Genomic DNA, 24,653 nt, shown 5'->3' with positions numbered 1-24,653 from the left:
AGTTTATTTCCTGAGAGAGAGAGCATAAGTATGGGCGGGGCAGAGAGAAGAAATCCCATCAGGTTCCATGCTCAGCATGGAGCTTTACTTGGGGCTTGATCTCAAGACTGTGAGATTGTGACTTGAGCCTTCATCAAGAGTCATAAGTTCAAGAGACTGGGCCACCCAGAAGCTCCCTTTTACCTCATTATAATACTAAAATCTCCACGCAAGGAGGAGTACAAATCACACTTCCTAATTAACATATAGAGAATGTATACAACGGTTTTCTTAAGGCTCATGTGCAACCTTATCCCCAGCTTCCCCTTTCTAAATATCCACCCTAACCCTAAATAAAAGGAAACCATTCTGGGGCACCTGTGTGGCTTGGTTGGTTAAGCATCTGACTCTTGGTCTCAGCTCAGATCGTGATCTCATGGTTTGTGAGTTCAAGCCCTGCATCAGACTCTGCATTGACAGTGCAGACAGTGCAGAACCTGTCTGAGGTTCTCTCTCTCTCCCTTTCTCTCTGGACCTTCCCCACTCTCTTTGTCTCTTGAAATAAATAAACTTAAAAAAATTTTTAAAAAAGGGAATGATTCCCCCTTCCTCTGTGAGTCCCTGCTTTGGAAGGTATTCCCTGTGATATCCTTATTTCCTGTAAATCAATTTTCCTTTGTCTGACATCCCCACTTGGTATAGTTTTTTTGTGATTCACCAAGGACTGTATTACTGTTTGTTCAGTTATATTAGGAGAACTGGTTCTGGCTTAGATGAGTTTCTTGCCTTCTGCAGTAAGAGAATTTGTAATACAGTATTATGCTCTAATATATTCTTTAACTTTGAGGTGCGAACCATTATAAATATTGTGTTTATTCAAGAGAATTTGTAAAATGAAGGCATCAACACAGGCATACACATTTTGGAATCTGTATTTCCATCATACAGTACATGTGGTGTGAATTTCTTAATGGAAAGTGTTAGTGAGTTACAAATATACTTAGAATATTCTCATCTGAATAGAATTCACAACAGTGCCTTGGAGATCTTTTTAAAATGCAGATTCTGGGGGCGCCTGGGTGGCTCAGTCGGTTAAGCGTCCGACTTCAGCTCAAGTCACGATCTCGCGGTCCGCGAGTTCGAGCCCCGCGTCGGGCTCTGGGTTGATGGCTCAGAGCCTGGAGCCTGTTTCAGATTCTGTGTCTCCCTCTCTCTCTGCCCCTCCCCCATTCATGCTCTGTCTCTCTCTGTCTCAAAAATAAATAATAAAAAAAAAATGCAGATTCTGTTCAGGACTTCTGGGATAGGGTAAGTGTCTGCATTTCTAACAAGGCATTAGTCTGTGGGCCAAGGGATACATATTTCAATAACGAAGAGGTAGAACTCAAATTCAAGAACTCTTGGAGAACGTGGAGCTGAATGGGTTTTACAGAAATTACAAGTTCTTCTAGAATAGCAAGAAAGGCAACAAAGCTTTCCAAGCATTTCCTGGTTAGTAGAGAGCATCTAACAGTTTCTCATAAATTCATGGAAAATAAATAATAATAATAATCTAAGACAAGAAACACATGATTCTTCTATGTTTAGTGAAAATTCTGTCAAGCATCCAGTACATGGTATGGATCAGGTTTTGGCCCAAGTTAACTGTCCTAGAGTTGATCTAAAAGGACACACAGGTCAATATACACAAGGGACCCTAAAACAATGTTCACAGCAAGTGTTAAAACCTGAGCAGGCTGATGGAAAGAAGAAGGTATGCACACACAATTGATCTACGTTTATACATTCCATGCACACATCCATACGTTTTGAAAGGAGTTATATTAACATTAAACGTGATAGAATAGAAAATTATCAGGCTGACTAAAAACTAATTTCAATGAGCAGTGACCGGGTGGCTTAGTCAGTTAAGTGTCCAACTCTTGATATCAGCTCAGGTCATGATCTCAAGTTTCGTGAGTTCATGCCCCACCTCAGGCTCTGTGCTGACAGTGTGGAGCCTGCTTGGTATTGTCTCTCTCCCTCTCTTTCTCTGCCCCTCCTTGTCTCTCCCGAAGTAAATTACAAAAAACAACCAACCAAAAAATATTTTCATGATTTCATGATTTCATGAGCACGAAACTCCTCAATCTAGTTGTAGGTGATAATGCTTAGGTCTGTTACTCACACTATGAACATAAACAGATAGAAGAATATGAATATAACAGTTTTTATTTCTGAGTCTAGTATGATGAAGGATACAAACAGAAACATCTTTACTTTCACCACAGAAGGCTGACCTAGAGCATGCATAGTTTGGATGAGCATCAAATAAAGACTGATTCCTGCATTTTTTTTTTTTTAATGTTTATTTATATTGTGAGAGAGAGCGTGGGCAAACATGGTGTAAAAAGGGGAGGGGCAGAGATAGGGAGAGAATCCAAGCCAGCTCCTGGCTGTGACTGAGCCACACAGGTGTCTCTGGATGCTGGATTTTTTTACAGGGTCACATGACTGTTAGTATGTCTCACCAATTGTTAATATTGAACTGAATGAGGGGCACCTGGGTGGCTCAGTCGGTTGAGTGTCCGACTTCAGCTCAGGTCATGATCTTGTGGTCTGTGAGTTCAAGCCCTGCATCGGGCTCTGTGCTGACAGCTCAGAGCCTGGAGCCTGTTTCGGATTCTGTGTGTGTCTCTCTCTCTCTGCCCCTCCCCTGCTCATGCTCTGTCTCTCTCTGTCTCAGAAATAAATAAAACATTAAAAAAAATTTTTTTTAATAAAAAATAAATAAAAAAAAATATTGAACTGAATGATAAGCACCAGAGAAATCTTGCGGAAGTACTTTTGCAAGAAGAAATTTAAAGAAAGTTTTGTGATTGAACACCTTGTGCACTGACCCTCCCCCATGAACATACAAGCTTCACACAGCCAAAGTACATTTCTTTCTGCCCAGAGTCCTGTCCTTATGCTATTTCAGTAAATTACCTGTCTTGTCTTGTACCATACAGTATCTCAAGAATACTATCTTGACCATACTACTCAATGATACCATAATGTAATATTGGAAATCTTTTTTTAATATTTTTTTTAGATTTTTAATTAATTTATTCGTTCTTGAAAGAGAGACTGAAGGCACAAGTAAGGGAGGATGGAAAGAGAGAGGCAGAGAGAGAATCCAATGAGGGGCAGAAAGGGAGAAAGAGAGAGAGAAAGAGAGCTGTGGGACTTGAATTCATGAACTGTGAGATGGTGACCTGAGGTGAGTCAGATACTTAACCAACTGAGCCACCCAAGCACCTTGAAAGCCTTTTTTAAATTTAATGTGTATTCATTTTGAGAAAGAAAGAGTGAGGTACAGGGGAGAGACAGAGAGAGAGAATCCCAAGAGGGCTCCTGCTGTCAACATGTAGCCTGACATGGGGCTCTATCTCATGAACCTCCAGATCATGATCCGCACTGAAATCAAGAGTGGAGACTTCATAGACTGAGGCACCCAGGCACCCCTCATTGAAAGTTTTCTTTCAATTATCATTTGTGTTCTATGGTATTTCGGGATTTTAAGACACTTAAAGATGTTAATTATGCGATTCTTCTCTTTCTGAAAACACAAAGAAGTAAATAGAGGAGTATGTCTGTGTCATGACTATGCAGTGAAATAAAAACCTACGGGATGAAGGTCTGATTGATTTAGAACCTCTACTCCCATAAGTCCTTACATCTACTACACAAGTTGAGGGCCTTCATTGCTCAGTAGAAACTGATGTGAGGTGGGCCAGGAGTAAATAAATGCTCAAGAAACTATTCTTGAGACCTTTTTGGTGAACGAGGCTGATCTTATTAAAGCACAGGGATGGGGCATGTGGGAAGAATGAGCTGCAGTGTGATTGTGAGGAGACATTCATTATATACTTTAAGTTGGGGGTGGGGGTTGGAATAAAGATTCTGAAGGGATTTCATAGGTTAAAGAGGACTCACAGGATCCTGGAAGTCTGGCTATTGTCAAGGGAAGCTTGCTTTAATGTAAAGCAGTTGTAAATTCCTTGAGGAATATTTTCCTCTGCCAATCTTAAGTACTTCTCAGTGGGTTGTAAGTTGTAAGACAATTTAATTTTACCTACATTTCTTTTGCCTTTGTTTTCTTCATCAGAAACTGCAAGGTAAGGGTGCCTGGGTCCTCAGTCGGTTAAGTGTTTGACTCTTGACTTCAGCTCAGGTCAAGTTCTCATGGTTTTGTGAGTTTGAGCCCTGAGTCATGCTCTGCATGACCCTGTGGAACCTGCTTGGGATTCATGCTTTCTCTGCAACTCCAATCCTCCTGCTCACTCTGTGTCTCTCAAAATACATAAACTTAAAAAAAAGAAACTACAGAGAAAGAGAAACTAGGAGAAAGAAGGTTCCAGTTTAAATGCGAAGGTGTCTGGAAATCGCTCAGGGAATCTACCTAAAATCATTACAACTAATAAGAAGGAAAATATGAACGTTATTGGGGGGAAATCTGGCAGAGAGCCAAAGCCAAGGAATAGAAGGTAACATCAGCTGCAAGTACACCATTCATGTCAGTGCCTAAGGCACACCTCAGGACACATGGTCACCAGTGTGTTCTTGTGGCTCCCAAACAGTAAATAAGAATATAAACAACTTTGAGGATACAGTGCATTTATGTAGCCTTCAGTCACATATAGTTTCCGTGTTCTGTAATGTCTAGACTATTTTAAAGTATATTTTCCACATCCAAATGCACAGGAACATTCAAGGTTATTCTGTGCCTCATATCCATCTGGTGTAGGAAACAGGGTGCTGTCGAAAAAACCACCAGATGCAGAATAGAAGCGAGGCAAGATTTTATTCCCAGCTGGGCCAAACCTGATCTCATGATCTTAAGGAGAAAAGTGCAGAGAATGGCCCGAAACAAAGGTAGCAGCGAGCTTACATGGATTTTAGCAAGTCAGAATACGTCATTATTTGGTTAACCAATTACAATTTACAGCATTTCATGGTAGCCAGTTATATTGTGACACACAGATGTTAGTTTTGGCGGGAGCCTAACAATTTAAAGTTCTTTGTCCTAAGAGGGTTTAAAATGACCAGTGATAGTTAGACCCCAAAGATGCCATGGGGCAGCGAGTATGTAACTTTTTACATGTTGGTCTTGCCTAGGCCAGATCTTGGTAGAAGGGGTGGGGGAGGGTTGTGCATCCTAAGTTCTCTATTTAGCAAGCAGGCAAGGTCACAGAAGCGAGATACGGTGGTTAGTAATTTCCGATAAACCTAATAGGGAACTATATAAGCCTTTTATCTCGATTATTCATGAAAGGTGAGTTTAAGCCAAATTTATATACAATACCCTTTCTGATATATTATAAGTTGACCTATGACAGTGTATTTGTGCATTTTCATAATCTTACTCTACCCACAGCAGAGAAATCATCCAGATCAGACCTAAATGGGGACTGTTTTTCTTGAGTGCTATCCCAGAACCAGCAAAAGGACATGTGGATTCAACACCTTCCCCTCTGGATCTGTTACAAAGGGAATATTTTCAATACTTGTAGGAATTTAATTCAAAGGGAAAACTGTTGATGCCCTACTGGAAGCCAGGTTGAAGAGAAGGGAGCAAAGTCTCTGGGATATAGGGGAGGAGTGTTCTAAAGACATATTCTAAAGAATTCTAAAGACATATTCTAAAGAATATCATTTCTGAGAAGGTTAAAACTTAGGTGAAAACAAAGCAGAACCATCAGAATTAAAAAAAAAAAAATTGCCTTTTTTTTTTTTTTTTTAAATTTCTCTTAGAGAGGATGCATGTAAATGGGGGACAGGGACACAGGGAGAGAGAGGAAATCTTAAGTAGGCTCCAAACTCAGAAGGAACCCTGATGCAGGGCTGGATCACAGGTCCCTGAGATCATGACCTGAGCCCAAATCAAGAGTCTGATGTTCAAATGGCTGAGACACCCAAGTGCCCTGCAATTTCTACATGCACGGACTTCAGGAGAAAAAGATGACAGGTCCTCCGACCTGGGATGCAAGGCTTACCTGAGAACTGGCCATTTCTTCTTCTTTCACCTGGCCTTCTAGATCTTTTTTCTCAGAAGATCTTTGTGGAGAAATCACAGCAGAATAGGAGAAAATGTCTGTAAAGACACCAACACAGCCTCTCCACCTGTAACCTGATCGCCTGCAGGCAGGGCTTTGAAATGCAAAAAAGGCCCAAGTTCCTAGTCCTTTGGGTCAAGAGCTATTCAGAAACTGTCAGCTCCCACTTGGGCACCAATCTCTGAGTTTCTCTCCTCTGCTTTCAGGGGGACTCCCCTCCCACAGGAGCCCACAAATTCTGCTACAGCATAGGAACAGTGTGCTACATGGACCTGACCCTCCCCAACTCCTGTACAGGAGACCCTGTTGCCTCCCCTTGAGGAAAAGCCTGCATTCAACTTTCATAAATAGAAGGGAAGCCTGCCTGCTTACTCTGGCCTAACTTAGAATTTTGATAGGGAAAGAGAGGATTCAGTACACAGAAAGGAAAAGATTAGGACCTGAGATCCCTGGGTGGGGAAAACACTTTTTGGAACAATGCTGGGAGTGTCTGACCACAGCAAACCCCCTCAGGTGTAAGGTTCCTCTTAGGATGTAACAGATACCACTAACTTCCCCTCAGATGCCCCTCAGGAATTTCACCATAAAGACCTAACTAAAAATTAGTGCTAGGGGCGCATGGGTGGCTCAGTGGGTTTAACGTCCAACTTTGGCTCAGGTCATGATGTTCAACTTTCGCTCAGGTCATGATCTCACAGTCCGTGAGTTTGAGTCCCGCATCGGGCTCTGTGATGACAGCTGAGAGGCTGGAGCCTGCTTCAGATTCTGTGTCTCCATCTCTCTCTGCTCCTCCCCTGCTCATGCTGTCTCTCTCTGTCTCAATAGTAACTAAAAACATTAACAAAAATAATAATTATAAAAATTAGTGGTAGACCATAAAACGTATGACCCACAAGGAACTGTGTGGCCTCCCCTCCCCTAGTACAATGGGAATGAGATAATCAGGAATGGAAAACCTAGCACCTAGAGTTAGCAAGCCAATACAAAATAGGAAAAGGAAAAAGGGGAAAGGGAAGGTGGGAGAGAAGGGGGAGAGACCCAATCCTCACAAAAAAAAGATCCTTGCCTATTGTCTCGGGTTTTCATCCTCAGATGCCCCTCTCTGTACAGCGAGCTTTCCTACCACTCTCCCTCTCTTAGACACTAATCACCTCTGCCTGTGGTGCATTTTGTGCCCACCTCTTCTTTCTTTGAAGCAGGAAGACCAGGAATCCCTGGTGTTGAGGTCAAAAATCCTGCACCTGAATCCCCTGGAGCACTTCCCTGAAACCACACTGTGGTTTCCACCCACCCAGGTGAGGGAATGTGAGGGGGAGGGCAGCAGCAATGATCCTTCTTGAAACTCCACAGGTGATCCTACTGGGAAGCATTTGGGGAGGAGATCAGCAAAGCACAGTCACCCAGGCTAGGGATGTTGTCCAGATTAAAATCCATGCCTTCTCCACTGACCAGAGTTTGTGGAGATTTACACATTCTCCCTCTTTCTGCTACACAGAGGGAGACACCCTTCCAAATGGAACTTACCCTGATACATGCAAATGTCTGTTACAAAGGAAACCTGTCCTGGGTTTCAGAGCTTTTCCTTGGTCTGTTTCAAATAATCCTTCTGGCAAAGAGACATAATTAGACTTGACGAGCTGCTGCCCTTCAGGAGGAAAGTTTATTTCCCTAAGTCACTGCCAGGTAGTTTTCCAAATGCAATATATATATTTTTTTTAATGTTTATTTACTTCTGAGAGAGAGAGAGAGAGAGAGAGAGGCACAGAGCATGAGCAGGAGAGGCACAGAGAGAGAGAGGGGGAGACATGGAATCTGAAGCGGGTTCCAGGCTCTGAGCTGTCAGCACCCAGCCCAACACATGGATCCAACCCTCCAAACCATGAAACCATGACCTGAGCCGAAATCAGACACTTAACTGACTGGGCCACCAAAGCGCCCCAGAAATTCATATTTATTGAGAGGTATCATGATTCATGCACTGATAATGAATACGCGACAATCTAATTGCTTTATGGTAGCCTAGTACAATCAATACAATGGCTTCAAGGTAGACCAGCCTGTACACAAATGAGTGGCTCCTCATAAAATTGTTACAAATGTGACCTTTCTGTCCAGTGTAGGTTGTCTTATCTATTTTCAGTCTTGATGATTGACTAAACATGTTCCCAGGTTCATGACATGTGTATGGGTTTTTTTTCCCACATGAATCCTCTGATGATCACCATCTCTGGAGGATGGGTTAGGAATTTTCCCACATTCGTTATATTTGTAAGGATTCTCTCCGAAATATATACTCCTCTGTATACTAAGGTTGGAGCTTTGATAAAACACTTCCCTACATTTATTACAGTCATAATGGTTCTCTGGAAGATGAGTCCTCAGATGTTTATTAAAGTTTGAACACTGCTTAAATATTTTCTCAGATTGACTGCATTGAGCAATCCTGTTTTCATTGAAAGTGTTGTGGTTATGTTGTAAGGTTGACTGCTCAGTGAAGACCCCTCAACGGGATATCACCTACCACTTTTTTTCTTCGGTTTTAAATCTCTGATTTTCAGAAATATTTGATTGAAAGGTCAATACAATCCTATTGTCAAAATGGTACAAATAATATTTTCAGCATAGACTAGGTCACCTTCCAGGTTTTCCAAATTTTTTCTGCAAATATGTACGTTTGACCCTTTGATTTGAGCCTTTACTTAGAGGAACACACCGCTTTGCAGAAGTAGTGTAGTTAGAAAGGGGGGTTCTAAAATGTTTATATCCTTCACCATTTTGTGCAGTGAAACTCTTATTATGGGTAATTGTCTCCCTTTGGATATGTCCTTCATGATAGCTTTGATGCCCTTCACCCTCCCCAACACTGTTCCAGTCTCTCATTAAGCATAGTGTCTACCTACTGACAGTCTTTGGAAACAAGTTTCTATGCACATCTTTGGGAGGAGGCTCTGGGTGCCATTTGAAGATACAGCTGAAAGGTAATGAATAAAAGTAAAATCAATCCACTACTGTCAGATGAATACAATTAAAATTTCTGATACACAAAACTAAAATCAGAGAGTTTCAACTTAAGGACAAATGAATCATTAGTTTTTATACTTCACTCAGAATGTATCTGAATTTCATCTCTCAGTTTTTGTTTTTTTTTTTAATATATAGTGATTGTTGGCACATTTTACAACTTTGATGGTATTTGTTTATTAAGAAATGAAATGCTCAGGGCATTGAGCATCAGACTCTTGATTTCAGCTCAGGTCACCATCTCATGATTTGTGAGTTGAAGCCCCATGCCTGGCTCTGCAGTGACAGAGTGGAGCCTACTTGGGATTCCCTCCCTTTCTCTCTGCCCCTCTGCCACTTTCTCTCTCTCTCTCTCAAAATACACTTTTAATACAAACTTAAAAATAATGAAATGAAAACTTGTTGTTTGCTGGATTCTAAAGGATGGGTGATACCCTTAAATTCTGTGGAATAGGAATCTATTAATGTAATACATTTCTTAAGGTCTTTTAAGTGCTTAATTCATAAAACTTTTCATGAGAGCTTTCCATGAGAGATTTTAATGAATATTCTTTACACCTTTATTGTCCATGAACACATGCCAATAATTCAAAATGTTCCTTTCTTCATAGGTACACAGTCACACTTTAAAATTATAGATACACAGGGTCACTTGGGTGTCTCAGTTGCTTCACCATCCAACTCCTGATTTCAACTCAGGTCATGATCTCATGGTTGGGATTCTCTCTCTCTCCCTGTTCCTCCCTCCTTGTGCTCTGTCTCAAAATCAGTAAACTTTAAAATAAAATTATAGTAGGTATCCTTTAAATAATTCATCTTTCTTATGTAGAATTTTTTGGGTTATATTTTCTCTTATTCTGGTTTGCAATTCCATAATAATATGCTTCCTTTTGTATAGAAATTTCCACAGCATTATTTAGGTGTGGTTTTGTTTTTACCTGTATGTTTTGTTATAGAGTGACAATTTTCAACTCATTACATTTTTGGACAATGTGAGTGTAACTCAAATATGAATTGGTTTTGTTCCCTTTGCCATTAAAAGTATCTATGTGTTTGTCTGTAGAAATATTACCCATGTGTCCTTTGTGACTCACCTTGTGTATTTCTTCCCTTGGTTAGTGGTCAGTGAATGTTGTATTATGTCTACGGGAATTGTTAGAATAATAGAATCCATGACATCATCTATTTATTGGTGAATGTATTATCAGTAGGTATTTTCATTGTGGTTCCCTTAGAGATTACTTAAAACATCTTAAAGGCATAACAACTATTATATGTGTCACTAGCCCCACGTCAGTCTGAGCCATTGTAGTTGGATGACATTCCACTGAAGCTGATCCACAGCTGGCAGAAAACTCAGTCCTGCTTGAGCTCCATGATGTGTTCTACTCTGAGGATTGTGCAAAATACTGATTAGTTGAGGAGCAGTTCACCAGTCATAGGCAGTGCGTATTTCTGCCTCAAACAGTCCACCTAGTTTTTAGGCTAGATGCCCCTCTCTTCATGCACAGCTCACATAGCATTTTTTTCCCCATCTGGTGGGGAGCAGAAAGAGGATGTCTGTCCATTGTAGAGACTGACACCATGAAGTTGGGGACCAGACTGTGCTCACATTTAACACTGGCACAAGTGACAATAACGATGCATTTTGGGGTAGTTGTTGTTTTGTGTTCTGCTATACCATGAAAAGGCCAATGTGTACTTTGTAGAAAGGAAGATGCATATTTTCTAGTATGTATACAGTGAGTATATAGATGCTCATGTCAGATGAAATGGCTCATATACCCTATGGTGCACTCTGGCTTCTCCGTTTCTTCCCTGTGGTATTGTCCACCTGCAGCCATGTGTTCACAGTTGCTCTCTCATGGCCACAGATGCTTGCCCCACCATCAGCTATCAGACTGTGTTCCATGCAGCAAGGAGGGAGTATAAATCAGATGGGACTTCAGGAATTTATTTTGCAACCACTCCTGTTTCATTCAGGGAAGGCCATCCTTTTCAAGGCCCCTCTCTCTTCATCTCATGGACCTGAACGTTGGCAAACCACAACTCTAAGAACGTATCTGTAACACAGGTGGATACGTGAGATGGTTGGGAATGGCCAGTGTAACCTGAAGTGCTTCAAGGCATCTGACACTAAGGACATCATGCCTTGCACTGGAATCAGATGTCATGAAAAATCCTCTGAAATTTAGAGTATGCCTACCCAGATTCACAAGAATTTATCATGTATGCAAATGGGGTGCTAATTCTCTATACCTGATTACAAACAACTAATTAAGAGTGTAATTATTTATTGTGTTATAGGAAAAGTCATGAAATGCAGATTCAGAGTAAGAATGTTGCCATATTCAACTCCATTATAAAATATAACATCTATTAATGTGTGGCCATATGTGTTTCATATCTTACTTGATGAAATATTTGAATAAATTCCAATTCATGTAAATTTGTATTATTTGATGAAAGAATCTGAGGACAAGTGTATTTTTGGGTGATTCCAGCATGCTCAATGACGAACATGAGACATGGAAGATGTGAAAACTGAACCAGACTATGTTAGAGTCAGACTTATTTATGAATAAAGCAAATGTGTATGTTGTGTGTGTGTGTGTGTGTGTGTGTGTATCACACCGCTAACATCACCACAAACACAGAAGGTTTCTAAGAGTGACTTTAAATTTTTTTAACGTTTATTCATTTTTTGATAGAGAGAGACAGAGCATGAGTGGGGGAGGGGCAGAGAGAGAGAGGGAGACACAGAATCCAAAGGAGGCTCCTGGCTCTGAACTGACAGCACAGACCTGATGTGTGCTCAAACGCACGGACTGTCAGATCATGACTGAATCAAAGTCGGATGCCCAACCGACTGAGCCACCCAGGTGCCCCTAAGAGTGACCTTTAATGTGTATAACTCAGGGATGAACTTTGATTTAGTTACTGCAGAGACTGTCAAATTTATTTTGAATCAGATTTACCTGAAGCACTTATAAAATATCAGATTTCTAGGTCTCTTCCCATGTTACCATTTCAATACTTCTGGGCTGTAACTCCCCAATTTTCCTTTCTCACACATTCTCAGGTGATGCCTAAGGGCCATGTTTTGGAACCTACTTGGAGAATAAACATCTGGGGGAATATTTATGGTTGTCCTCTTCAATAAAAATATTATCCCATGGTGGTGCCTGAATGGTTCTGTTGGTTAAGCGTTCGACTTCGGCTCAGGTCATGATCTCGTGGTTTGTGAGTATAAGCTCCTCATCAGGCTCTGCACTGAGCATGGAGCCTGCTTCAGATCCTCTATCTCCTAGTCTTTCCACCCCTCTCCAGCTTCTACTTGCTCTTTCTCTCTCAAAAATAAACAAATATTAAAAAAAAAAAAAGATATCAGCCCATGAAGAATGTAGTCAGATACACAGATGACCATGAAATTGTTGTAGGTGGATGTGGTCTTGGTTTCTAGATGGGAAAGTAGACTCATGTGTAGTCTGGGCTTCTCCTGTGTTTTAACCTGGAAAGGTTGACCAGTGTACCTTGTCCTCAGTAGTCAAATAAATAGTGACTCTGTTACCTCACATCAGTAGAAAAGCAATCAGATTTGTCCAAGTGCATAAAATCGTAAGGGTTAAAGTCTTTACAATAAAGCATTAATAACAGTGAACCATACATTTTAAAGGCTATAGAATGACTTTAGACTTTGGTGAATAGTGTACTTTGGATTTCATTTTTCATGGAGTACATAGCCCACAACTTATGTTGCCCTGCTGTTTTCACTGTGTTTGAATATAAATATTGAACCATGGAAAATGACAGCTGTGTATTGAGAGTGGAAACGATACTCCTGGTCCAGATTTTCACTGGAAACCTGCAGGATTTCTAATGTCATCATTTTCCTTTACTGTAGTGGAACCAGGAAAGTTTGACAGGTTTTTCTTCTATGGGACCTGGAACACCAAATGATTTATATGCACATGAAAACTTGGAAGCACAGAAGTGCTTATCAGCCTGGGTTTACAATAAATATCCCATGGCGAGTTTTAAGAAACAGCATCACCTGTGCCCCCTGCCAGAGTCTGTCTATTGGTCAGGGTGAGAGTATCGGTGCTGCTTTAACTACAAGCTCCAGGTGACTCTCAGGTGAGGCCAGGGTGAAACACGAGGATTCGCAGGCATATTTGGGAGGGCTGCATCTCCTTTCAGTAGAAGAGATGATGATAGTCTGTTCAGCGTGGACTTGGAAGGGGCAGGTCAGTGCAGCCTACGTTCCCTGAACTGTGGCAGGACGTGTGGCTGTCTGTAGGAGGGGAGGACATCTGAAACCGGGAAGGAGAAACTCACAGGTAAGTGTCCACGGAGGAGCTCCTTTATTCTGAATCTCCCCTGAGACAAAGTCAAGGAGAAGGCAGCATTTACTGCATTTCGAGATTCTTCTGCCTCTGAGGTGATGAAAGCAGGTGAAGAGGCTGTGGTGAGGCCTTTAAAGGCCTACAGGTGTGATTTCTCCACCTAATAGCACCTCAGAAAGCACTTGAGAGCAGAAGGGAGAGGAAGAAACAGCTGCTTCTCAGGTAAATCTTGTCCTGACTGAGCTCAGGGCCTGTGTCCTCATCTCTTACTGAAATGCTATGACTGTAGAGCTTGAAAACATTTTTTTTTTCCTTAACCTCTGATGAACCTGCCTGGCAAATTTCTTTTGGACTAGTATTTATCCCTTTTATGATAGTCAAATTCAGCTCTTCAGGACATTCTTGTGTTACATCCCTGGGCCTTCTCTCCATTCTCTCCATCTGGACTTTCCATACAGCATGAGGATTTGTACCATGAATTCATGAACTGCAACTATTGAAAATATTCCCTCTGTGACAGACCCATGTGGTGCAGTGTTGATACCCAAGATTCTCACTGAGATGGGTCTGGTTTCAGGACCCCAGTGAAGGAGGAGAATATGTAATATTTAGGGACTGTCTGGGTGTGGCCTGAGTCTATGTAAACTAGTTAATGTGATATTGAGGCAGTTGTGAGATCCAGCTAGAGGTTTGCCACATTCATTATATTTGTAACGTCTCTGTGCAATAGGAACTATGGTAATGAGTAAGGCTTGAGCAGTCTGAAACGTTTTTTACCACATTCTTTGTAAGTTTTCTCTGCAGTATGAGTTCTCTGATGTTGGATGAGACTTGAGTACTGATTAAAAGGCTTGCCAAATTCTTTGTATTGGTAAGATCATCTCCAGTATATATTCTCTGATGAAGAATCAGGGTTTAAGCATTACTTTAATATCTTGCCACTTTCCAATGGGTATTATTACTCTCCAGTATGAGTTATCTGATGTGGAATAAGAGTTGAGGAATCCTTAGAAATTCTGTCACAGTGTTAACATTTAGAAGATTTGCTCTAGTATGAATTCTAAGTCAAGTTTGAACAGTGAAGAATGGTTTTCCCACATCCTTTACATTGGTAAGGTTTCTCTCCGGTATGGATTCTGTGATGTTCATTAAGATGTGCCTGGTGGGAGAAGGCCTTCCCACAGTCTTGACATTGGTAACCTTTCTCTCCAAGATGGATTCTGTGATGTATATTAAGATGTGCCTCGGGGGAAAAGGCCTTGCCACATTCATTACATTGGTAAGGTCAGTCTCCAGTATGAATTCTGTGATGTTTGGTAAAGCTTGACTGTCGCATAAAGGCCATGCCACATTCTTTGCATTGGTAAGCTTTCACTCCAGTATGAATTCTGTGATGTTTGGTAAGGCTTGACTGTCGCATATAGGCCTTGCCACATTCTTGGCACTGGTAAGGTTTCACTCCAGTATGAATTCTGTGATGTTTGGTAAGGTTTGTTTGTCGCCTATAGGCCTTGCCACATTCTTTGCACTGGTAAGGTTTCACTCCAGTATGAATTCTGTGATGTTCTGTACGGGCTGAGGGTTGGGTAAAGGCCTTGCCACATTCTTTGCATTGGTAAGGTTTCTCTCCACTGTGAATTCTGTGATGTGCCTTAAGGGCCGATTGCCAGTTAAAGGCTTTGCCACATTCTTCACACTGGTAAGGTTTCTCTTCAGTATGAATTTCTTGATGTTGTTTAAGGTTTGATTTCTGGTTAAAGGCCTTGCCACATTCTTTACATTGGTAAGGTTTCTCTCCACTATGAATTCTATCATGTGTCTTAAGGCCTGGGATCCAGCTAAAGGCCTTGCCACATTGTTTACATTGGTAAGGTTTCTCTCCAGTATGGATTCTGTCATGTGTCTTGAGGGCTGAGTGCCAGATAAAAGCTTTACCACATTCTTTACATTTGTAAGGTTTCACTCCAGTGTGAATTCTGTGATGTTGTGTCAAAGGCCTTGCCACATTCTTTGCATTGGTAAGTTTTCTTTCCAGTATGAATTCTTTGATGTCCTGTAAGGGTTGAGAACTGGTTAAAGACATGGCCACATTCCTTACCTTGGTAAGGATCAATGATGATCACCAACAATGGAAGACTGGTTAAGAATTTTCCCACATTCAATATATTTATAATGATTCCCTCCCTTAGGGATATTCCTGTGTGAAATAAGGTTGGCACTTTGATAAAAGACTTCCCCATATTTATTACATTCATCATCGTTCTCTGGAAAGGAGTCCCCAGATACCTTTGACCTTCACTCTCCTCAACCTTGTTCCAGTCTGTCATTAAGTGTACATTCTCAAGGGAACTATATTTATATCTACTCATGACCCTTTTTGGAACGAAGAGTCAATGCATGACTTTGGCAGGAATGTCTCGGTGCCATGTGAAAATATAGCTGAATGAGATCAAATAACAGAAAAGTAAAATCATTCCAGAGTACTACTCTCAGATATTATGTACTTCTAATATAGAACCTTAAAATCAATCAGAATATCAGGAAGACAGCTAAGAAGAAATCATCAGGACTTGCTTCTTCCATGAACACATAAACTTGCACACAAGGAACTGACAGCATAGCTTAGTAGAGAATTCTGTAGCATCTCTTGCTGTAGCACAAATCATGTTCTTATATCTCAGAAAATGAAGAAAAGCACCCTATGTGCTATGTGCCAAAATTAGCAGAAGCAAGGCAATTTAAACTTAAGAGAGAAATGAAAACTATAGAATAAAGCAAAAATAGGAAAAATCAACAATAGAAAATTTGGTGGTTAGAGAAACCCCCCAAAGTCAACAGACCTGTCTCTAATGAAGCCAGAATGATAGAGAAGACTAACTAAAATCAGAAGTGAGGTGAAGGCAGACACAGTATAACTGATCCCATAGAGATAAATTAAATCCAGCCCAAAATAGATAATTACATGGCAAGAAGTAAATACCAAAGAATTATTATGAATTTCCAAAAAGATAAAACCTACAAGGACTCTATCATGAAGAAATCTGTCTGTCTGGCTACCTAGCTACCTACCTACCTATCACTTTGGAGTCTTTAACACACCATAGAGATTTTGATTACCTGGGGAAAGAAAGGTGCATTTTGGCACACTGTTCATTTGGAGAGTAGAGCAAGAGCCCAGGCATGTACCACAATGGCATTTTGACGCCCTCCCTTACAGCCTTGAGAACTGTACCAGTACTCTTGTGGTCAGAAAGCAGCTCCTGCCCAAGATTTTGGAGGAAAGATCATTCTCCTCTTTTCCACATCCCCAAGAAATGATTGTTACAACAACTGTGCCTCTGATTTTGAAGAACTAGACATAGATAGATTTCCTCATATTTGGAGTGTCAGGAGGGGAAGTTGGCACAGCTCCACAGGGTAAGAGGGCTTGATTATTTACAACGGGTGGTCTGCCTTGCACATTTGGTCCTTGCAGGCCTGTCATGGCAGAATCATTGGTTGCCAGGACCAGAGGCAATACTGGGGCTCAAGCCTCCATCGTCTGGGGAGTGGCTCATTTGAGATGGGGTAGACTGTGTGCAAGCAGCATCTCAGTTTCCAGGTAAGAGCTGGCCAGTGGATCCTGGTCACCTCGTGGTGGTTCTCTATGGCTTTGGGCACATTTTGAATATAATGGCATTGGGCAGGATATTATTGAACACTTGCCAACAATTGCGATATAATGAGAACTACGGTCCAAGGGGAGAATACTGGTTGTTGCTTTATTGGAATAAGCTATTTTCTTTGGTGACACTAATATTTACACTGAATTTCAAGTTTTTAATAGATCCTAAGGATGAGAATCTTAAAATGATAGAAAAGTCTCCCTCCTATCATTTAAAGGATTATAAAATTATTATCCGTATAATTTTCCATGTATCCACCTATTAATACTCTACCAAAATACAAAGCTTTCTTTCCTTAGATACTCTCCAAGAGTGTTTTTTTAAAAAAATACAATTATAAATGTAGATTATTTTCCTCCTTCCTTATAGTTGGGCATTATTCCACTTCACTGGTTTTCTACCAAAGGATTTTGGGTTGTTCCCAATCTTTGGCTTTTACATAGGGGTGGTGAATACTTGAAGGTCACTGTTGTGCAAGTTTGCAAGTACTGTGTAGGTAAATTTGAGGGGAAACTATTAGCGAAGACATGAAAAAGTATACATAATTTTGCTAGATATTACCAAATTGCCTTCCACAGCTATGTAGATAATTTCACCCCCAATAGCAAGCATGCCTGTTTCTCCCCAAGGTCACCCAGAATGATTGGCACTATTTTGCTGATCTTTTAAGGCACATAGTCTGAGTTCAGTATTTCTGGCTTGAGTCTGCTTCATAGGCCAGCAGTTGTGGCTCTCTCAAATTTCCCTCAGCTAGTGCACCCTTCCCACAATCACTTGGCAATGAATGTGTGTGCAAATGTAAACTGGAGAATTGGGAACCCAAATTCTGCAATGTGAATGAAACACACAATGGTCTTTGCCTTTAAGGAGTGCCTGGGTGACTCAGTAGGTTAGCATCAGACTCTTGATTTTGGCTCCTTTCATGATCTCATGGTTTGTGACATCCAGACCCTTCTCGGGCTCTGTGCTGTCCATACAGGGCCCGCCTGGGATTCTCTCTTTCCAAAAACAAATAAATATTAAAAACAACAACAGGGGTGCCTGAGCCCCTCAGTCGTTTGAGCAATTGAATTTGGCTCAGTTCACAAACTCGTGGTTAGCCAGTTCAAGCCCCACATTCAGCTCTGCAAGAGGAGAAGGAAATACCAAGGAAAAATCAGAAATTCATAAAATAGTTGGGACACCTGGGTAGGTCGGTCTGTTAAGCGTCTGACTCCTGATTTCAGCTCAGGTCATGATCCCAGAGTTGTGGGATCAAGTCCCGGGTAGGGCTTCACTCCCAGTGAGTAGACTAAGATTCTGTCTCTCCCACTCTGCCCCTTGCCTCACTTGCATGTGCTCTCTCTCTCGCTCAAAATAAATGAAAAAATAAAACTAAAAACTTAAAAATTAGAAATAAGAGAGCAGAATAAACAATAACATGGAAAATAATGCCCAGGTTTTTCAAAATAAACAAAATTGGAAATTCTTCAACTACATTAACTAAGAAAAAACGAGAGACAACTCAAACACCAAATGGAGAAATGGAACAGAAACCTCACAACAGATAACCACAGAAATACATAGTGTGATAACAAATCACTATCAACAATTATATACTAACAAGTTAGGCAAAATTGTAAAAAAATGTAATTTTAAACAACGCACAAGTTACCAAGTTTGAGAAAAGAATCTTGAACTCAAGAAATAGGAAATCTTCTTAGACCCTCACAAAAAAATAAGTTGAATTTGGAATAAAAAACCTCCCAGCATAGGAAAGCCCACAACCTCTTGTCTTCATTGGCCAATTCTGACAAACATTAAAAACAAAACAAAATTTAGGACAATCTTCATGAAAATCTTAAAAGTAGAATAGAGGGAACCCACGGAAAATAACCCTAGGAGGCCAGCATTACCCTAGTACCAAAGCAGGATAATTGCCACACAAGAACAAAATATGTGGTTTGTCCATCCTAAGTATTGCTACTCTGGCTTTCTTTTGACCTTCATCTGCGTGAGAAAGGTTTCTCTACCACCCTCACTTTCTATCTGTAAGTGTCTTCAGGTCTATATGGAGTCTCTTGTAGGCAGCATATAGATGGGCCTGGGGTTTATTTTTTTGTTGTTTTTGTTTGGTTGGTTTATTCCATTCAGAGACTCTATGCGTTTTGATTGGAATGTATAGTACATTTTCATTGCAGGTGTTTATTGATAGATATATATTTATTGCCATTTTATTACTCGTTTTGTCATTGTTTCTAGAAACTTTCTTGATCCTTTTTCTGTCACTTTTGGTGTCTTCTTTGCACTTAAAGATTCCCCTTTGACATTTCCTGCAGAGCTAATTCAGTGGTGAGGAATTCCTTTAGATTTTGCTTGTCTTGGAAACTCTGTCTCTCCTTCCCTTCTGAATGACAGCCTTGCTGGATAGAGAATTCCCTGCTGCCTATTTTTCCCAGTCAGCAAGTGGAATAGATCATGCCACTCCCTTCTGGCTTGCCAAGTTTCTGTTGAAGAATCACCAGGTAACCTTATGGTTCTACCTGATAAGTGAAAGATATCTTCCTGCTTTGAAGAGTTTTTCTTTATCACCGTATTTTGTAAATTTAATTCTAATATATCTTGGTGTGGGCCTGCTTTTGTTGATTTTGACAGGAGTTCTCTGTGCCTTCGGGATTTTATTCTTTATTAAAACTTTTTTTTAAGTTTTTCTTTATTTTTGAGACAGAGAGAGACAGAACATGAGCAAGGGAGGGGAGAGAGAGAGAGGGAGACACAGAATCTGAAGCAGGCTCCAGGCTCTGAACTGTCAGCAGAGAGCCCGATGTGGGGATCAAACTCATGCACTATGAGATCATGACGTAGCCAAATTCAGAGGCTTAACTGACTGAGTTGCCCAGTTCTATTTTTAATTTTTTGTGTGTGAAGTAACCCTTACACCCAACATAGGGTTTTGACTTCCAGCCAAGCATTCAAGAGTTAGGTACTCTACTGCCTAAGCCAGCCAGGCATCCCTCCATTTACATTGTCTTTTCTGTAGGTACACATCAACATTTCATGGTGTGCTTACCACAGAATAACAGGTACTGAGAAATGAATTATTATCTTTCAATTGAACCAGTGTGAAATGTGACTATCACATGCTACCCAACGTTATCTTATCAGTTTCTACAACTGATAAAAATCCTCTTTCCCCTCAAGTCAGGATGGGTGACAAAGACCATGGGCTGTAAAACAACACAGGGACATCTAACCCCAAAACCGCGTGGGCTCTGTGAAGCAGACATCCTCGCTACTGGTGACCGGTGATCTGGTACCCAACTAATCTGTGTCTTGCACACAGGCCAGAGCACAGGACTAGCCTCATCGTGGGGCTGCATGGAAGTCAGGGAGGTCCCTGCTGGCAGGGAGTCAAGATACCTGGGATGTCATCAATCTTAGGGATCAGAGAGGTGTTGGGGTTGTATACCTGGGATGCCAGTGCTTTGTGGAAACACCACACCCACCTTGCTGGTTCTGACTATTAGTGTTCAGAAGCCTGCTTCATCTTCAACTTCCTTTCTGTCACATGACACCTTAAAGCAGTGGCCACAATGTTTAAATCCTCGTATTTCCCCTTTCCAGCTACTGCCACATATCTGGGCCTGGGAAAGGATGGTTATCTATGGCATCCAAAGCAACTGGTCCTGAGGACGGCCAAGGAATTCATGAACACATGAGGAAAGGATCTGACTTCCCTGAATCTAAGAACCTACCACATTTCCCATGTCCCCATGTCTGTCACATTTGTTCATTACAAGTATCTTCCTAAGACTTTACAGTGACCAAAGGAGGATTCCTACCAGATCTTTCCCTGCATTTCAAGAATTCTCCATATGTGCTTTTAGTAGGACCTATCGTCCTGGTCAAGGATAGCATCCTCATATTCTATCTGTCCTCACAACTCTCTCTATGCCAAGTGAATGAGAAAATCCTGTGGTCCACTGATGTTTTCCTTTTCCTCCACGGAAGTGATGACCACATTGTATTTAAATCTCAGGTATGGCCTCCATACCAGTTAACAACCATTTCCCTTTGAATTAAAAGTTCCAAATCACACCTAAGAACCTACCAGAGTCTGTGCGGCTTATGTGGGAGTGGGAGAGCGGTAAAAATGGGATATCCACAACACAGCATAGAAGGACTGCTGTGATGCCTGCATCACTGTAATGGAGATGAGAACATTAAAAAAACTGGAGATGATTTGGAAAGAAAACAAGCAAAATGTATCCTTCTCCATCCAGAGTCAGCAACACATCTTGGACGGTGTCCTCTCCCCACGTGAAGAATTCATAGCAATGTTTCAGCCTAGATGTTTTTCAGTATTCTTTGGGCTGCAGAATTATTCCTAATACAAGATTGTTTTCTCCCTACATGTAGAACATCTAGTAAGCACCAAGCAACGTCGCATGCTTGGTCTCATCAAGTCAATGTTAAAACAACCCATGACACATGAATCTGCAAGTTTTCACTTCGAAGTTTTCACTCCCCAGTGGAGAACTTGGATGATGTCACTTCCAAGAAGGAAAAAACAGTAACTAAAGAAATCTTACTTCGTGTTCTTGTCCAAATGAGAGAAGTGAAATGTATTAATAAAACTATACGGAATTTAGTATGTTCACTGTTGAACTACTCCCATAATCAAACTACTTTTGGAACACCATGTCATTTCATGCAAACCATTCTTAACATCCCTGAGTATACCTGATAAGCAGCAGTTCCTAAACATTTGAATGAGGGAAAGAGTATATGCTACACAACTAATAGGCAGGTAGACAAGACAGGATTTGCATGGGGAGATTCTCAAGCCATGATGCAGGAGATTTAGGAGAAATGAATCGAATACGATCTATAGAAAATTATTCCCATTTTCAATCTGTAACATTTTTGTTTACTACGTAATCATTATTTTGAAATTACCTCATTGTATCTAATATTCCCTTTCCTTCTGAAGATATAGGTACACACACTTAAATATATACACCCCTATACTTGCACTTCTTTCTAGTTAGTTCTTTTATTCCAAACTACATCTTTAGCAGGACACCTGGGTGGCTTAGTTGGCTAAGTATTCAACTTCAGCTCAGGTTATGACCTTGTGATTTATAAGTTCAAGCCTTATGTTGGTCTGTTTGCTGACAGCTCTGAACCTGGACCCTGCTTTGGATTCTATGTCTCTGTCTCTTGCTGGCTCTTCCCTGCTCATGCTCTCTCTCTCTCTCAAAACTAAATGAAAATCAAAAAAGATTAAAAACAAAAGAACAAAAAACTAAAATGTATCTTTAGCTTAATATAACATACTGTATTCTGTGCATACCCAAACCATAAAAATTTGTGTTCTGTATACTCCTAAAAAAAACATACGCAGAGAAAAAGAGTGTAAAATGTTAAAAACAATAATTGATAATTCTGTACATATGGCTTATAATTATACTTGTAATAACTTTGTTCCCTCGGGAGTTAAATAGAACCTGGGGACGTTGGATTGTGAGCCATGGTTGAATAAAAGAAAACAAAGAACGTGAAACAATAAATTTTGCTACTCACTGATCCTAGAGGATGTACCCAATATGCCTTGAGGTCAAGGCTGAGTGAAGGCAGAGACAGTGGCAGGAACTGGGGCAGATGCATTTTGTAGGGTCTACAGTTGGAGTGCTTTGCACTTCCTAAGCTAAGTCTAGAACGTACAATTCAAACCCACATGAGAAGGGCATGGTGAACTCTGTAGGGCTCTTCTCTAAGGGATGCTGAAGGTAGACACACTGGGAGTGGGTGCTCTTTCACAAAGGTTATTGGGGAAGCCCAAGCAGGAACTACTTTGAGACTTTGAGGGCATTATCTACTCTATTGGCTGCTGGGTCTAGCTAGAGTCCCTTCAATCCCCCTGTAGCCAGTCTGGTTATACAAAATGGATCCCATGGCCACAGTATCAAGAAATTGAGTAGCTATGCTCTAGGGGCAGCTGGGTGGCTCAATCGGTTGAGTGTCCAACTTCAGCTCAGGTCATGATCTCACAGTTGGTGGGTTTGAGCCCCGCATCAGGCTCGGTGCTGACAGCTCAGGGCCTGGAGCCTCTTTCAGATTCTGTGTCTCCTTCCCTCTCTCTGCCCCATCCCCCACTCATTCTCGGTCTCTCAAGAATGAAAAAATGTTAAAAAAAATAAAAAGAAGAAATTGACTAGCTATGCTCTCAAGAATACTTCCATGTCATCCATATTAACAGCACCCTAATGTTCCAGCAGTCCCAATAAGGAAGTTAGAATACATAAACTTGCGGAGAATAGATTAGTGATATCATCTACTACTTTCCCAAGCATGAGTGACCCTTGAACAATGCAGGGTTTCAGTGTGGCCACCCCTCATGCCATTGAAAATCTGTGTATTACTTTGACTCCCCAACACTATATTTTAATAGCCTACTGGTGACAAGGAACTTGATCGAGATTGATTAATGTATATTTTATGTTGTATGTATTATATATAGCATTCCTATAGTAAAGGAATTTCAAAAAAGGAAAATGTTAAGAAAATCAGACGAGAAAATAAATTTCTGTACAATGAACAAACCTGACTATAAATGTACCCACATAGACCAAACCCATGTTGTTCAATGGTCAAGTGCACTTTGTGTTACTGTTTACCTACAACCTTAATGAAGGTGGGGCAGGCTAAGGTTGGTGTAGGGGAACAGTTCATTCATTAAGACAGTGTTAACACATTAAAATCTATTCAGTGTTCTTAATCAAAATGTATTAAGTTCAAACACATGCTAAACATACCGTTGCAAAACCACTGTACGATCCTTGGTCAAAACACCCATTTCAAGCATTCAAGAACTATTCTGTTCCTCTGATATAAGAATCTGTGAGTTGTGCTTTCCATGCTGTGCAAGCTGAGGCTCATCATTGAATAAATGTGGATTTACAATAATTTTACACCCTTTTATGCAAGAGTTAGCTATGCTTGCCTAAGATGTGTGAAAATCTCTATTTCAACTGCCTAATATTCTTGACTTCTATCGACTGCTATTATGAAGATGCATGCAAATTTTAATCAACAGCCAACATAATCTCCTTAGAAAAAACTGGCATATCTATTTAAAATTCAGAATGTTCCTCTATCTTACTTGTATTTACTTATTTTTTAAAAATTTTTATTATTTTAAAATTTTATTTATTTATTTTGAGAGAGACAGAGAGAGCACAAGCAGGGGAGGAGCAGAGAGAAGGAGAAACAGAATCCCAAGCAGGCTCTGTACCATCAGCATTGAACCCGACGTGGGGCTTCAACTCATAAACTGTGAGGTCATGACCTGAGCTGAGATCAAGAGTCAAACACTTGACAGACTGTGCCACCCAGGCATCCCTACACTATCTTACTTTTAATGCAAATAATGATGCCCTGAACGATCACTTCATGGTGACTTACGTCACTGTTATAGATCAGCCACAAGCACCATGTGAATGTAGACTTTCTTCATACATTGTACATGACAATGTCCATTATGTTCCATGGAAAAGTTGGTATGAGTGAATTCCCCATCATAC

At 40.7% G+C, this 24,653-nt stretch overlaps 2 protein-coding genes across 2 annotated transcripts in view; both read right to left on the bottom strand.

The window, feature by feature from the left end:
- The window catches only part of LOC102958212 (protein ZNF738-like), a 46,771-nt gene that overhangs the window by 1,345 nt on the left and 20,773 nt on the right, over positions 1–24,653 (bottom strand). The window lies entirely within an intron of this gene.
- On the bottom strand, positions 14,484–15,681 carry LOC102958490 (zinc finger protein 678-like). The gene is given in 2 exon segments (XM_042969974.1): positions 14,484–15,414; positions 15,416–15,681. Coding segments are annotated over 2 exon segments (1,197 nt in total).

Source organism: Panthera tigris, chromosome E2 (genome assembly GCF_018350195.1).
Source record: "Panthera tigris isolate Pti1 chromosome E2, P.tigris_Pti1_mat1.1, whole genome shotgun sequence".
Classification (NCBI taxonomy): domain Eukaryota; kingdom Metazoa; phylum Chordata; class Mammalia; order Carnivora; family Felidae; genus Panthera; species Panthera tigris.
The sequence above is the reverse complement of the archived record's forward strand: the minus strand, read 5'-3'. Positions and strand labels throughout refer to the sequence as shown.